The sequence below is a fragment of the Hyla sarda genome, chromosome 6 (assembly GCF_029499605.1).
Source record: "Hyla sarda isolate aHylSar1 chromosome 6, aHylSar1.hap1, whole genome shotgun sequence".
Classification (NCBI taxonomy): Eukaryota; Metazoa; Chordata; class Amphibia; order Anura; family Hylidae; genus Hyla; species Hyla sarda.
Genome location: NC_079194.1, coordinates 249,908,077 through 249,924,126, shown reverse-complemented (window position 1 = coordinate 249,924,126; position 16,050 = coordinate 249,908,077). Strand labels below are relative to the sequence as shown.

The 16,050-nt window shown below is 41.3% G+C and overlaps 1 protein-coding gene across 1 annotated transcript in view; it reads left to right on the top strand.

The window, feature by feature from the left end:
* The window catches only part of MUC2 (mucin 2, oligomeric mucus/gel-forming), a 112,185-nt gene that overhangs the window by 25,659 nt on the left and 70,476 nt on the right, over nt 1-16,050 (top strand). The window contains exons 23-31 of the mRNA XM_056528178.1: nt 1,678-1,917; nt 3,202-3,358; nt 4,652-4,783; nt 5,672-5,819; nt 6,446-6,476; nt 8,158-8,266; nt 12,385-12,582; nt 13,972-14,010; nt 14,578-15,342. Coding sequence (XP_056384153.1) covers nt 1,678-1,917; nt 3,202-3,358; nt 4,652-4,783; nt 5,672-5,819; nt 6,446-6,476; nt 8,158-8,266; nt 12,385-12,582; nt 13,972-14,010; nt 14,578-15,342 — 1,819 coding nt within the window. The remainder of the gene's footprint in view (nt 1-1,677; nt 1,918-3,201; nt 3,359-4,651; nt 4,784-5,671; nt 5,820-6,445; nt 6,477-8,157; nt 8,267-12,384; nt 12,583-13,971; nt 14,011-14,577; nt 15,343-16,050) is intronic.

Below are 16,050 nucleotides of genomic sequence, written 5' to 3'. Positions count from 1 at the left end.
TAGCTTTTATGGTTATGTTTGCAATTGGAAATGACATCATGCATTCCCACCCCTTGACCTGTTTATCCCCCATTTTGTGTTATATAAGGCATGCTGGTGCCATAAATCCTTTAGATTATCTGAGGAAGGGGCAAGCCAGTCCCGAAACACGTCATAATCCTGTATCTGTATGTATAATAAAAGCATTTTAGTTATTATACCATCTCGCACTCATTGAAGTGACTTCTGGATGAAGCAGTGCCTGGTTTCCTGGTCCTTTTTCCTTTGTCTATACCTACATTACAACAGGTCGGGTGGCCCCCCTTCTGTGACCTTCAGGCTGAGCAGCTCTTCCTACCCCTCAATAAGGGTGATATGCGCATGACTTTTATCCCTGAGGTGAGCGGCCACCTAGACTGACTGCTTGTGTGTTTTTCATCTATTGCTGTCTATAAGATACGCACCTCACTTGGGTAATACACAAGGTGCTGTCTCCCGGTTTTCTTTTTTTTGTTTCTCTACTTCTACACATATTATGGCCTGACATATGATTGATTCAACTTACAATGGCCTCTCATGTGCCATCAAAAGTCGAATATAGCATTAAATTACACTATTCATCTGCTTCCCAATGGGGTGACTTCCTGAAGAAGCTGCTTGGAGAGGCTGCTTACCATAGCTGCCGCCAGGATCCCTAATAGTATTAGTGGCTGGATCTCTCACTTATTACAGCTGACACTGTGTGGCTGTGGCAGTAAGTGATGTTATCACCGGGCAGTTGGCATACTCTAGTCTCAGCACTAGTCTCTGTTAGCTGAAAATTATCAGTCAGGTGCATAAACCCCTGATTCCCCATCATTTCTTGCACTAAACATTGTGAATTGTGAATGTTTGGCTGATAAGTCAGAGCATAAGGGAGTAGCAGAGTAATACAAGAGGGGAAAGATCATGTTTAAGGTACAATAAAGAAAGTTGACTTATAAGGGTCCCTATAGTATACAATGGATAGGTGGTAAATGTATGATCACTGGGGGTCCAACCACTGGGACCTCCACTGGTCAGTAGAATAGTGTGAATGGAGCGGTAATACCCCTGCATAATCACAGCTCTATTCACTGTGCTTGGCTCTCTTATTCACTGCCACTGGTGGTGGTGGTGGTGGTCAGGCAGGCATACTACTTCTCCCTTTACACAAGGAAAGAAAAAAAGCAGTCTAACAGTGGCCCATGTCATGTAAACGGAGCATTAGTGCCTGTGTGACCAATGCTTTATTTACTACCAATGGCACTGAAAAAAGGTAGCAGAGCACAACCCTTGGCTATTGTTATCTCCTTTAGTTCCATTCTAGAAAGTGATCTGTTCCATTATTCATTCTTTTGTTCTTTTTCTTGGGTATAACACGGCATTGTTATAATCACAAACATATGGATATTTGTATCATGCTAGCCAAACTTGGCTTTGTTCTTTCCTGTTCGTTTTCTTTGTGTTCGCTAAGTACCTTGTGGTTATTTTGCTTTGCATATAAAATCAGATTAAATACATTCTCCAAACTGATTACCAATTTTCTAGGAATGATATAAAGCAGATAAGACAACACATATTTATCCTAGCCCACAGCTTTTGCAGATTTTGACTGTGTACAGTTTTTTTTTTTTATTAATCTGCCACCTATTTTTTTTTTGTTTTCTTTTGTTGTAGGGAAAACTATGTGGTTTATGTGGGAACTTTGATGACAACTCACAAAATGACCTTACAACCAGACATATGTTACAAGTCAACAATGTGCTGGAATTTGGAAACAGCTGGAAAGCTGATGCAACCTGTCCTGATGCATCAGATATTGTCAATCCTTGTACTCAGAAACCACATCGCCACTCCTGGGCAGAAAAACAGTGCGGACTAATCAAAAGCCAAGTATTTAAAGTCTGCCATAGTAAGGTAAGGCAAGACTGTCCTGTATAATATACAAGTGACACTGTTTTCTCTTTCTTGCTTGTAAACGGTCATGCTCATAAATTGTATTAAACGAGTTTCTGACAAACAACGAAACCTATTTTCAACTGTCTAATAAACTGATAAAGTTATTTTACTGCCTTTCTGTAGTGTTTTATGCTTTTCTTCTGCTTTTGATGCAAACTGTCTGCTCTGTTGTCTTCAGCCCAACGTCCTGTCTGGGGTACATCCTGTAAAGGACTTCCTGTTCCTGTGTACAGGACACTATGTCCCTCCCACTACACCTTCTTTACTATAACCCCTTCCACATAGAGAGAAGGACTTAGAAATTGCTAGATTCCTAGCTACAGTTTCCTGTCCACACGAACAGGATGTAAACTAGACAGGACATTGGGCTGAATACAACAGACAACAACGGTTGTCATCAAAAGCATGACCACAGAAAGGTAGTAAAATAACCTTATTTGTCAATAATATCCAGTGAATCAAAAAAGCTGTTTTTTCACCTACCAGTGTACAATGAAACATTTTTTTCAAGCTTTCTACTTATCTTGATATTATTGATTGATAAGGCCAGGAATCAGGTCTTGGGAGAAGTAGAGCACCCGCCGTGGGATTACAAGCCCTTAACCCAGTGCCGGTTTCTTCTATCGTCTTATTTACCAATATGTGTTAATTTATTTAACAGTTAAATATAGATTTTATTGTTGAGGAGGAAAAAAGTAAAACACAAAAAGAAAAATTGTCTGTTCCCTCAAGGCCAAAATGGGCTGTGTTCTTAAGGTGTTAAGACTTTCTGCTACAATAAAGAAATGACTCAAGTGCAATGTTGCTTGGACTCTGAGGCACTCTTTTTTTCCTAATAAGCTACAATATGCCCCCCAAGTGTCCCCAAATCAGCTGGACAAATCCTCTTTCCCAGGAGAAAGTGCTATTATATACTGGAAGTTATCTATCTCCGGTTACTTCATTCAGGAAGACATTAAGGGACATCATGATAAAGTTAACCATCTTCAAGTGACATAAGGCATGAATGTAAAGATGACTATGAGGCTGGTACAGGGGGCATGTTAGTTTATACTGAGGGCTTTTTGGTTGGCACTGATCGCTCTGCATGTCCCTCCTTTGTTACAAAGGTCAAATACTGGTGAGTCCCAGGCTCATGGTTTGGCTGGTGGGAAAAGTTTGAAAAGCCCCTTAATTTTTTGCTTTGAGTTGTTTTAATATGTTTTTGAATAGAAGCAAATTCATTGAATCTACTTATTTAAGGTTGATCCAAAACCATTTTATGAGGCCTGTGTAAATGATGCCTGCTCATGTGACAGCGGGGGAGACTGTGAATGCTTCTGTACTGCTGTCGCTGCCTATGCTCAGGAATGTACCAAAGCAGAAGCCTGTGTCTACTGGAGGACCCCAGACATATGCCGTAAGTAAAAACTACTATTACTTTGAGGACATAGTAAAACCATGGCATAGGTGGGAAATTGTTCATGAGTCCTAGTATGCTGAAAGGTTAACAATATATCAGAGATTAAGTCCTTAAGCACAGGTACTGCATGTAGCCACAATACAGCACCAATGAAACCCTACTGTTCTTGTGTTCCCCCTAATTTTATGCGAAAAACAAAAGATCCACATGAACATGTAACATGGGTGCAAGTCTTGGCCTGACAGCCTTCCTGATGACTTGGACTGGCAGCTGTCATGTCTGGTCATCAGATCCGTGGCCAGGCCAGATTTAATACAGACACAAGATTTGTATATGTTGTTACTGATGAAAATTAAAGACCTTTTGGCTGTTTACATTTTTCTGAATATTTAATAAAAAAACGGATCCTAAAAAACCACCACTAGGGGTCCTCATAACTACAGGGACACTAACCAGTCCTGCAACAGCATCAGCTTTTCCATGAGTCATAGACAAGAGATGACTCATGGACAAGGCTCCATGAGCAGACGCACCAATCACCTCCCACCACCACAAGGGAGGGACACGCCCCTTCTACCATACACCAATCACCTCCCACCACCACAAGGAGGGACACACCTCATCTCCTGAGAGGATTTCTAACACTATGAGCTAATGAAAAGAGGTATTTTAATAATAACTATAGGTGAGAGAGGCATACAAATTACATGTACATGGTCAGGATTAGGTACTGAGTAACTGAGTACTGAGTACACATATATATATATATATATATTTCTTTTTGTAGGATCTGACAGGTACGCTTTAAAGCTAAGTTCACATCAGTGTTGTACTCCGTCCAGGTCGATGTTTTCCTTTCTTCCGGCAATCCAACCCTGGTCGGAGCACAACGACACCACTGGGTTCCAGCTAGTCCCACTGACATTGAATGGGGTCTGTGGGGTATCCACCAGGTGTCCGTTGTATTGCAGTTGAGTTGAGCAGAGAGAAAATTACTGCTTGCAGTATTTTCTCCACTGAAATCCTGTAGTTTTAAATGACTTTACCAGCAGAGCACTCACGTGAACTCGGCCTAAGTTTTGCTTCCAATAGCCTGCCATCACATAGGGCCACAGGTTGCTTTTAGAATTATATGCCATTAGTTTCTGTAGGGCATGGTAGATCACCTGTCTGTCCATGGTTAGAGTAAGTTCACACAGTTTAGATATGGTTTTCTTTTAAAACAACATTGGTAATGTGTGAAGACATATATCTAAAGAATTTACAGGAAATTTTCTTTACTTTCACTAGCCATATTTTGTGACTACTACAATCCTAAAGATGAATGTGAATGGCACTATCACCCATGTGGCAACCACAGCATTCAGACATGCCGGTCCATTAACAACGTCTACACTAATGTCACCATTACATACCTAGAAGGTAAGCAGCGTAATATATTACAGGTCACCAATGCCCAAAAAGTTTATTTTTGGAAAGGTTTTAGTAATTATATAGTTGTAAGTCTGTCCAATGCATATTAAAGTTTAAAGCAAACAATGCCTATTCATTGTATCAGGAAAACATTATTTCTAACATACCTTCTGTATAAGTTCCTTGTGGTTTTCAAGATCTTTGTTGAATGAAAGAAACTTAATTGTTTATTTCCAGTAGATATAAACCTATCCCAGTCATGTGATGGACACATGGATGCAAAACAGAGCTGATAACTGTACTGCCACTGTCCCTAACCCTGCAGATATGGGTCCATCACATTTTCATAACAAATTTGCAGATTTTAAGTCAACGGCTATAAAAAAAAAAAAAAAAAAAGCCGAGATAAACTGATAGATCAACTATATTGGAATATTGCATACAATAAATACATTCATGTGATAAAATCAGAATACCCCTGTTAGGACATTTTGTAACCTACTAACTGTTCTCTCTAGAGCACAAGTAGTTGGGATATGATGTATAGTATTTTTATTAAAGGAGAAGTATTATGCAGGAAAATGTATCCCCAATCCTCCCCCCCCCCCATATCTCCTACATGCATCTCTATGGGAGAGTCAGGGAAAGCCAAACAGCCCTCGCATAGAGATATATGGAGAGGTCCGGGCGCTGCTTTGTGCGGGTCATCACACCCAGTTCCCGTGGAGAGCCGGGGTCCCATGCAGGAGATCGCGGGGGGTCCCAACGGTTGGACCACCCGCATTCTAAAACTTAGTTTTTCTGCGTGAGATATGTCCTTTGAATCAGATTGCGATAATGGTATTTGTGAGTCTTTATACTTGTATCTTAAGTCACTGTATAATCTGTATTTTATAGGCTGTTATCCTACTTGTCCGGTGGACAGGCCTATATTTGATGAGGCAAACAAAATATGTGTGACTAAGGAGGAATGTGGCTGTTACATTAACAAAACTCATTACGATATTGGTGAAAACGTGCCCACTACTGAGAACTGTACCACTTGGTAAGAATCACAATGGTCAGTAGGCATGGTCAATGTGCATTTAATAATGGAGCAAACAAGGAGCTTTGATGCTTTCTGGAGTGTACAAGCTATAGTAACTAGATTATGTGGAAAGGCCATTGATACACAAATTTATTCTGATCCCAGATTTGGAGTAAGGAAGGATTTTCTTTTACCTAAGGTGAGGAACATTGACACAACACTGTAGGATCATAGGCTGGACTGGATGGACTAGATCATTTTTTGCCTTAAAAGTATGTTACTAATATTGCACAGTGTAGTACAGATATTATCATCAATCACATCGGTCCCCGTTCCTGTTGGGGCTTTCGATCTTCATTTGAATTAACCTAATGTTTTTGGGATATGGGAGGAAACCTGGGTGTGTGAAGGAAATCCAAGCGAACATTGGGAGAAAACCAGTGGCAGCAAAATTATTCCCATAATTCACACATAATTGTATATACAAGTCTAGAACTAAATGGAAGTCAAATGTTAATGACGCAGATTAAAATGTTTAGCCAATGCAGATATTATAAAGGTTATAGCACACGTTCCAGTAAATAAACAGTAAAATAATATCAGATATTTGCTTTTAATGTAACCATATATGTTTTCTCTTTCAGCACTTGTTCTCCAGAAGCTAAGGTTGAATGTGTCTTCAATCAATCAGGTAAAATAAGTATTAATATAACATATGAATTGTAACAATTGTTTGAATTTTTTTTTTTTTGCGTGACTTTTTTTTAGGATTAAACTGTTTTTCAGGGTAGTTTAATCACAGACAGGGCCGGCTCTGCCTATAGGGCTACCAAACTGTACAAGTAAACAATGTTTTGCAATACAGAAATAACAAGCGAATAAAACAAAAGCGTCTGTCAACATCACATTCCGATTGCTGCCTACCATAGCACAGCAAATGAGAACTGGGTGCCTTCTATACACATTAGTGCTTGTGGAGTATCTCCATATACAATAGAGCCAGAAGCAGTGCCCTAGATTAACTTAAAGGGGTACTCCGGTGCTTAGACATCTTATCCCCTATCCAAGGGATAGGGGATAAGATGCCTGATTGCGGGAGTCCCGCCGCTGGGGACCCCCATGATCATGCATGTGGCACCCCGTTAGTAATCAGTCCCCGGAGCGTGTTCGCTCCGGGACTGATTACCGGCGACTGCAGGGCCGGCGGCGTGTGATGTCACGCCTCCGCCCCCGTGTGACGTCACGCTCCGCCCCTCAATGCAAGCCCCCTCCCGTAGGCTTGCATTGAGGGGCGGGGCGTGACGTCACACAGGGGCGGAGGCGTGAAGTCACACGCCGCCCGCCCTGCGGTCGACCATAATCAGACCCGGAACGAACACGCTCCGGGCACTGATTATAAAGGGGGTGCCATGTGCAAGATTCCGGGGATCCCCAGCGGCGGGACTCCTGTGATCAGGCATCTTATCCCCTATCCTTTGGATAGGGGATAAGATGTTTAAGCACCGGAGTACCCCTTTAAGTGTCACTACAGTGTATAATATTGGGTGGTATAGGATACGAAAGGGGTGAATGGTTACAGTCCTAGTGGTCTAAAGTAGTGAAATGGTGTTTGTTTTATTAGACAAAACATGTTGGATCATTATTACCAGTAGAGTGACCCAATAGCTCCATAGTCTTACTGCTCTCACAGTAAATAATCCCCCTACGTAAAGGATGCCCCCTTGTCATGGTTACTGGCCTAGGTATAAGAAGATTACTAGAAGGAACTATGTGCTGTCCATTCTTATATTTGTACATTGAGATAAAAAACATACCATATATACTCGAGTATAAGCCGAGTTTTTCATCACGAGTTTTCGTGCTGAAAACGCCCCCCTCGGCTTATACTCAAGTGAACTCTCCGCCTATCAATCCCTTCTCAGTGGTCTTCAACCTGCGGACCTCCAGATGTTACAAAACTACAACTCCCAGCATGTCCGGACAGCCATCGGCTGGGAGTTGTAGTTTTGAAACATCTGGGAGGTCCACAGGTTGAAGACCACTGCGGCCTTCGTCATCATCCAGACCCCCCTTTAGTTTTCTACTCACCTCCCCTCTGTGGAAAGGAAGGGTGAGCTGGTCCGGGCCATCTATGCTGCAGGGACCATCCGGTGGGGAGGGTTAGTTGTTCCGGGCTGTCCATTTTCACCGGGAGGCCCTCTTCTCCGCTCTGGGCCGGCCCCGGACTAGTGACGTTGCCTTGATGACCATGCACAGGGACGTTCATATGCAGGGAAATCTGCAGCGCACGAACGTCCCTGTGCGTCGTCGTCAAGGCAACGTCACTAGGCCGGGGCCGGCCCAGAGCGGAGAAGAGGGCCTCCCGGTGAAAATGGACAGCCCGGAACGACTAACCCTCCCCACCGGACTGTCCCTGCAGCATAGATGGCCTGGACCAGCTCACCCTTCCTTCCAACTGAGGGGAGGTGAGTAGAAAACTAAAGGTGGGTCTGGATGATGACGATGGCTGCAGTGGTTTTCAACCTGCGGACCTCCAGATGTTTCAAAACTACAACTCCAAGCATGCCCGGACAGCCGATGGCTGTCAGGGCATGCTGGGAGTTGTAGTTTTGCAACATCTGGAGGTCCGCAGGTTGTAGACCACTGAATTGAAGGGATTGACAGGCGGTGATGATGAAGGGGGGATGATGACGAGGGAGATGATGACGGGGGTGATGATGGCGGGGGTGATGATGGCGGGGGTGATGATGGCGGGGGTGAGGATGGCGGGGGTGAGGATGGCGGGGGTGAGGATGGCGGGGGTGAGGATGGCGGGGGTGAGGATGACGGTGGTGAGGATGACGGGGGTGAGGATGACGGGGGTGAGCATGACGGGGGTGAGGATGACGGGGGTGAGGATGACGGGGGTGAGGATGACGGGGGTGAGGATGACGGGGGTGAGGATGACAGGGTGATGATGATGGGGGTGAACATGACAGGGTGATGATGACTGGGGTAATAATGACATGGTGATGATGACAGGGTGATGATGACGGGGGGTGTTAATGACGGGGTCTGGATGATGAGAGGGGGGGGGGGATGATGTATTTCCCACCCTAGGCTTATAGTCGAGTGAATACTTTTTCCTGGGTTTTTCGGGTGAAATTAGGGTCCTCGGCTTATATTCGGGTCGGCTTATACTCGAGTATATACAATAACCCCAAGTTTGATAACCTGTATTGGTCCTGTAATGTACACATTCCCTCAATCACAACGTCCACAGCTTCACCCAGGTCATAGAAGCTGATCAGATCACAGGACTGATCCCACATCAACCCAAACTGGTGCTGTTATAAGGTTATTTTCAATTAGATACTCCAGAATAGCATCTTCCAAAAAGACCCCAAAACCTGATTTTTTTTTTAAAATGTTTTTATAGGAAAAGGGGATCCAGCACCATTCCCCATAGTGAAAATATAGCCCCATCCTCCAACATGGATCTCAACCTTGACCACAGTTTGGATTGTAGATAGAAATTCCACTTAGATCCAGCAAAGTTTAAAAGGAAAAAAAAACTTCCAACTTGATACAAACAGGATACATATCGACCTTTGGTATCGTCATGCGTGACTGAAATACACTTTTCGACCACCTAAGCTGCAGTCTTAATCATGTACTTAATAACATGTACTGATCAAGTTTAAAGACCCATAGGGGGGGGGGGGGTTATGTCATGCCAACACTCTCCTCCCTTTACCATACACAAAAACAACTTAAAAACAATAAAAAATGACATTTAAGAAGCCATAAAACTTCAAACACTAGTGTGAGCAGGATTTTCTATTCATAAATACACTGTGAAATTGTTACTAGGTGAACTACCAGAAATGCCATAAATATGTGTTTGTATATTCGAGTGCATATCCATACGCACAAAGGTAAAATACTTAAAACCGATCACACAAAAGTTTGGTGCTTTTATTTAAGTATTGGCATTTATTATTACGTACAAATTGAATGTGATCGGTTTTAGGTAGTTCACCGCTGTGCTTACGAATATGCACTAGACCATACAAACGCTTGTATTTTTGGCACTTTAGGTGGTTCACCTATTAATGATCACACAGTGTGTGGCAAATAATCCTTTTCACATTAGTATTTGACGTTTTCTTTTTTTTCTTTAAACAATTTCGTTTTCTATTATTTTTAATCCAGACTATTTATGATACGACGCCAACTCCCCCTATGGGTATTTAAACTCAATCAGTGCATGTAATCAGTAGCCATTATTGTAGCCTAAGACCGCAGGTTAGGTGGCTGAAATGTGCTGGTGTTCAGTCACATATAACAATACCACAAGTCTATTCTGTTTGTATCAAGTCAAAATAAAATAGCTTTGCCTTTTAAATCCTGCTGGATCTAAGTGGAGTTTCTATCTAATATCTTTATAAGGGTGGGAGTAAAATTTCTCTTAAATTTCTCTGTATAAATACATCCAGTATATAGTCAGCTCCCTCTGTATCTGGTTGGATACACACTTTAAAAAATGTCACTAAAAACTTAGAAGGGGGAGGTTCTGTCCTCATACCCTTTTGTATGCTCCTGAAAGGGAAAAAGGCTATAATGTGCTGGGTATCAAGCTGCAAGAGAACAAGAAGTATTATCACTAGTGTCGAGCGGCATAGGCCATATTCGAATTCGCGAATATTCGCGAATATATGTACGAATATTCGTCATATATTCGCGAATATTCGTTATATTCTCGTTTTATTTTCGCATACGCGAAAATTCACGTATGCGAAAATTAACATATGTGAAAATTAGCATATGCGAAATTAGTATATGCGAAATTAGCATATGCGAAATTAGCATACGCGAAAATTCGCATATGCGAAAATTAGCACATGCGAATTTTCGCGCGCCAGTCTCACACAGTAGTATTAGAACCTTCTTTACACCACACAAGCTGGAAGCAGAGAGGGATGATCACTGTGATGTGTATTGTGAAGAAAAAAAAAAAAAAAAAAAACGAATATTCGTAATTACGAATATATAGCGCTATATTCGCGAAATTCACGAATTCGCGAATATGCGATATTCGCGAATAATATTCGAATTGCGAATATTCGCGAGCAACACTAATTATCACTTCAAATTACTATCCATAAGGCAATGACTGATGAAACATACTAATATTAGGACAATATGTATAAATTCACCACCAATTAAAGTGTCAGTGTCATTTGTAAAAACTGTTAACATGTCATGCATGTCAAAAGTTTAGATTGCACCAGGTCTTAAAGGGGTACTCCTTTAAATCAACTGGTGCCAGAAAGTTAAAAAGATTTGTAAATTACTTCTATTAAAAATGATTTACCCTTCCAGTACATTTAAGCTGCTGTATGCTACAGAGGAAATTATTTTCTTTTTGAATTTCTTTTTTGTATTCTCCACAGTGCTCTCTGATGACACCTCTGTCCCTGTCAGAAACTGTCCAGAGCAGCATAGGTTTCCTATGGGGATTTGCTCCTGCTCTGGACAGTTCTTAATACAGGCATCAGGTGTCAGCAGAGAGCACTGTGGACAAGACAAAAAAGAAATTCAAAAAGAAAAGAATTTCTTAAAGGGGTACTCCAGTGGAAAACTTTTTTTTTTTTTTTAAACAACTGGTGCCAGAAAGTAAAACAGATTTGTAAATTACTCCTATTAAAAAATCTTAATCCTTCCAGTACTTATTAGCTGCTGAATACTACAGAGGAAATTATTTTCTTTTTGTGACACAGAGCTCTCTGCTGACATCATGACCACAGTGCTCTCTGCTGACATCTCTGCCCATTTAAGGAACTATCCAGAGCAGCATATGTTTGCTATGGAGATTTTCTTCTACTCTGGACAGTTCTTAAAATGGGCAGAGATGTCAGCAGAGAGCACTGTGGTCATGATGTCATCAGAGAACTCTGTGTTCAAAAAAAGAAAATACATTTCCTCTGTAGTATTCAGCAGCTAATAAGTACTGTAGGGATTAAGATTTTTTAATAGAAGTCATTTACTAATCTGTTTAACTTTCTGGCACCAGTTGATTTAAAAAAAAAGTTTTCCACCAGAGTACCCTTTAAAAGTACTGGAAGGGTAAAAAAAATTTTAATAGAAGTAATTTACAAATCTGTTTAATTTTCTGGCACCAGTTGATTTAAAAAAAAATGTTTTCCACCAGTAGTCCTGAGACCCACTGTAAGTAGTAGCCATCTGAAGTGTGCGGTAGCACATGCTTCGTTATCTGGCTGTCAATCAAATCTAAATATTTTACTGCATTAGCCTATGGAGTGAAAGACTGGGATCGTGTGACTGGCTGGGGAGTGAAGAGTGCTGGCGTACACTTCAGCCAGCAAATCAAATGATCACAGCGGGTCTTAGAACAAAGATTCAGTGCTATTTAAACTTAAGACATTACTGGATGACATGTGAACATTTTTTTAGGAATGAAACTAATGCTTTAACTTGGTGTTGAAGGACATGTCCCACTTTTAACGTTCTAATTATATGTAGTGAAGTGCTATTTTTTGGTACAGTTTTTAGTTATTTCTTTTTCATACTTTGGTTGCAGCGTGTGTCTGTATCATCAATGGGACAAGATATGAACAGGGTGAAATCATCTCCAAAGAAGAGCAATCTGGAGTTTGCATTGTGATAACATGTGAAAATGGCTCGGCAATTGTACAGATTGACATCTGCTCTACGTCAGTACCCACTACTACATCAACCACTAGTGTCACTACTACTTCAACTGTATCCACCACAACAGGTAACAAATATTCCAGAGATTTATCTGTCTGGTATGTCAATTTAAGATAAGCTAACCTCCCAAAATTTTTTTGGGAGGATTCACTTAAAGGGGTATTCGGACTTTTTACACCTTTGGATAGGGGAAAAGATGTATGATTGCAGGGGTCTCACCACTGGGGACCCCCGTAATCTTGTTGCAGCCCCAGACATTTTGTGTCGGGCGCTGCCTCAGGGATGGGGACGTGACATCACGGCCATGCCCTCTAGTGACATCACTCCACACCCCTCCATCCATGTCTATGGGAGGGCCCCCTGCGATCACACATCTTATCCCCTATCCTTTGGATAGGGGATAAATGTCTATGGCCGGAATACCCCTTTAACAGTCATATCTTCTTATGCCTAATGGGTTATAACTAATCTAAGACTAACACAACTAACTAATTATAAAAATAGAGATAATAGTGTTGCACCCAACACAGTTTTAGAGAGCCTGTCTACCTTTTTTATTTTTTGATTATGAAAATAATTGTCAACTATTTTCATAATCAATAAATGTTATTGGTCAATTCATTGATTGGCCAATTTCCAGAGTTCACATAAACACAGCATTTATCACTATGTATATATATATGCAACTACAGTCCCCAGCAACCTGTATAGTGAAGATGGGTTCCATCACACGCAATCTTCTGCTTCCGGCAGCTCCTCTGTCAGGCTGTAAGGACCTGTGTGACAGGCTGGACTCACAATAGTTGCAGAAAGCAGATTATTACGTGAAGGGGTAGTCCAGTGAAAACTATCTTATTCTCTGTCCACAGGATAGGATAATCAGCTGATCACGGGGGACCGTGCACTGAAACCCTTCACAATCTCCGGAATAGGGCCCGGGATCTCAGTGAGGAGCACATACTGTAGACGGCATACGCTCCATTAATTTCTATGGGAGCACCGGAGATGTCCGAGTGCTGTGCTTAGGTCTCTTCAGCGCTCCCACAGAAATGAATGGAGCGAATGCCATCTACTGTACATGCTCCTCACGGTGAGCCAGGGTTCTGTTCCGGAAGGTCCACGATCAGCTACTTATCCCCTATCCTGTTTTCACTGGCCAGCCTATTTACCAGGCTGCTGGGCGCAAGTAGGATGCCAGTGGACAACCAGGGAATGTGCTATCCTACCTCTCTGGCCATAAGTATATATATTTATATATGTGAATATAAAAAAAATAGGATCCCTCATGAACTTCCTCTCTAATCTAGATGATCTTCTTCTCTTGCTTTTTATCTGGTTAATTAAAAAATAATCTGCCAACTAATTGATTATGAAAACATTCATCATTTTGCAGCCCTAAACATATCCTTAATATTATATTTTAAATGTAAATAAACATATTTCTGTTTTTTTTTAGTCATCACCACAACTCCTAAAACAAGCCCTCCTTCAACAAGTAAGTACTTACTACTCTTAAGCAGCAAATACTACACATTAAGGTCCTACTTTACTTCATCCTTTATTTCATCATTACATCATATAATATACTGAATTGTAAAAAGCGTATTCACATAATCCTATAATCAACCCAACTGTGAGCATTCTGGCCCTTACATTACTTGTCCAGGCACATTGGCGCATCCATACATGTGGCTCTACTTGGCTGACTTTAGGGTCCTGGAGGTTGTACCATTGCCAATTACACATGGCTGGCCTAGTAAGGGTCAAGTTTGATTTTTTTCCACTTTATAGCATATTGATGTTTTTTTGCATTCTGGATCAGTTACATTTTGTAAGTATGACTGGTTCAACTTGAAGGGCTAATATCTTTATCAGCACACTGACCGCTGGGTCCACATTGTGTTTTTTTTATTTAGTGCATACTTTTTATTTATGTACACAATAGCGTAGTTGACTACGTTTTTGTATACAGCTAAATTAAACACATATTATCAAAATGCTTGTGTGAATATAAAAAAATCTGCATAATCTGAGTACCTGTCTCATATTGTCTTTTGTTTAGCTTGTGTTCATCAAAAGGTGTGCCAATGGACAGAATGGTTTGATGTCAGTAAGCCGGGAGATGATCTGGATAGTGGCGATTATGAAACATATGATGAGATAAGAAAGCATCATACACTCTGCAACATCCCAGAGCAAATCGAATGCAGAGCAGTAAATGCCCCTGATGTCAGCTTGGATGAATTACAACAGGTTGTGCATTGCAACGTATCATATGGACTCATTTGTAGGAACAGTGAGCAGAGCTCTGACAACAGCCTTTGGCAAAAGTGTTACAATTATGAGATCAAGGTGGAGTGCTGCAAAGAAGTGGACTGTTGCATCGAAGATTGTACTCATTCCACAACACCACCGACCACCACAACAACTACAGCTCTGCCAACAACCACCCCATCAACAACTACACCAACAACCACCCCTTCAACAACTACACCAACAACCACCCCTTCAACAACTCCACCAACAACCACCCCTTCAACAACTCCACCAACAACCACCACGTCAACAACTCCACCAACAACCACCCCGTCAACAACAACTCCGCCAACAACCACCCCGTCAACAACAACTCCGCCAACAACCACCCCTTCAACAACTCCACCAACAACCACCCCTTCAACAACTTCACCAACAACCACCCCTTCAACCACTCCACCAACAACCACCACGTCAACAACTCCACCAACAACCACCCCGTCAACAACAACTCCACCAACAACCACCCCGTCAACAACAACTCCAACAACAACCCCAACAACAACTTTCGGTGAGAAATATTCATTAAAAACATAATCAATGTACAGTATCTTTACTAATGTTCTAGGCTCGCAAAGGGCATTATCTATTCATCATTCTATCAATCTATCTATCTATTACAAAAGACCTATGACAAAACTGATTAAGGCTAAGTGTTTCCCTTTTTTTTTCCGCAACAAAAAATGTCTGTCTCTGAATAGAACTTCTACAAGATATCCACCTAGTGTATATATGTATGCTACCAATTATTCAGAGATCCGACAAAAACTGCGGTAGACTGAATAAAATACTCACAAAGGTTATTTATTGATATACTCAAGACAATACATGAATAAAAACATATAAAAAATGCACAGACGCTGACAAAAGAAATCACACAAGGCAATTCATGTGGACATCCTGGTATATATATAATTGTAGTATGGACTACAAACGTAAATTGTAGTGGGGAGATACAGGGGCGATATATAAATGTGATAATAGATAAGGTGCTATGTGCCAAAAAATAGCAGCCACCTGAGGGCTATATGCTGCAAAAAGTGCTAAGATAGTGTAAAGAGGGCAATTCCACAGTAGAATCACAGACAAGAATGGGGTATCAAATAATATTATTATATGTGCATAAAAACTATATATGAATCAGCCCCAGACGCCTATATGTGAAAGTACACAATAAATCACATGAAAAGAATTGCACAGAAGGCCACTAGATAAAGTA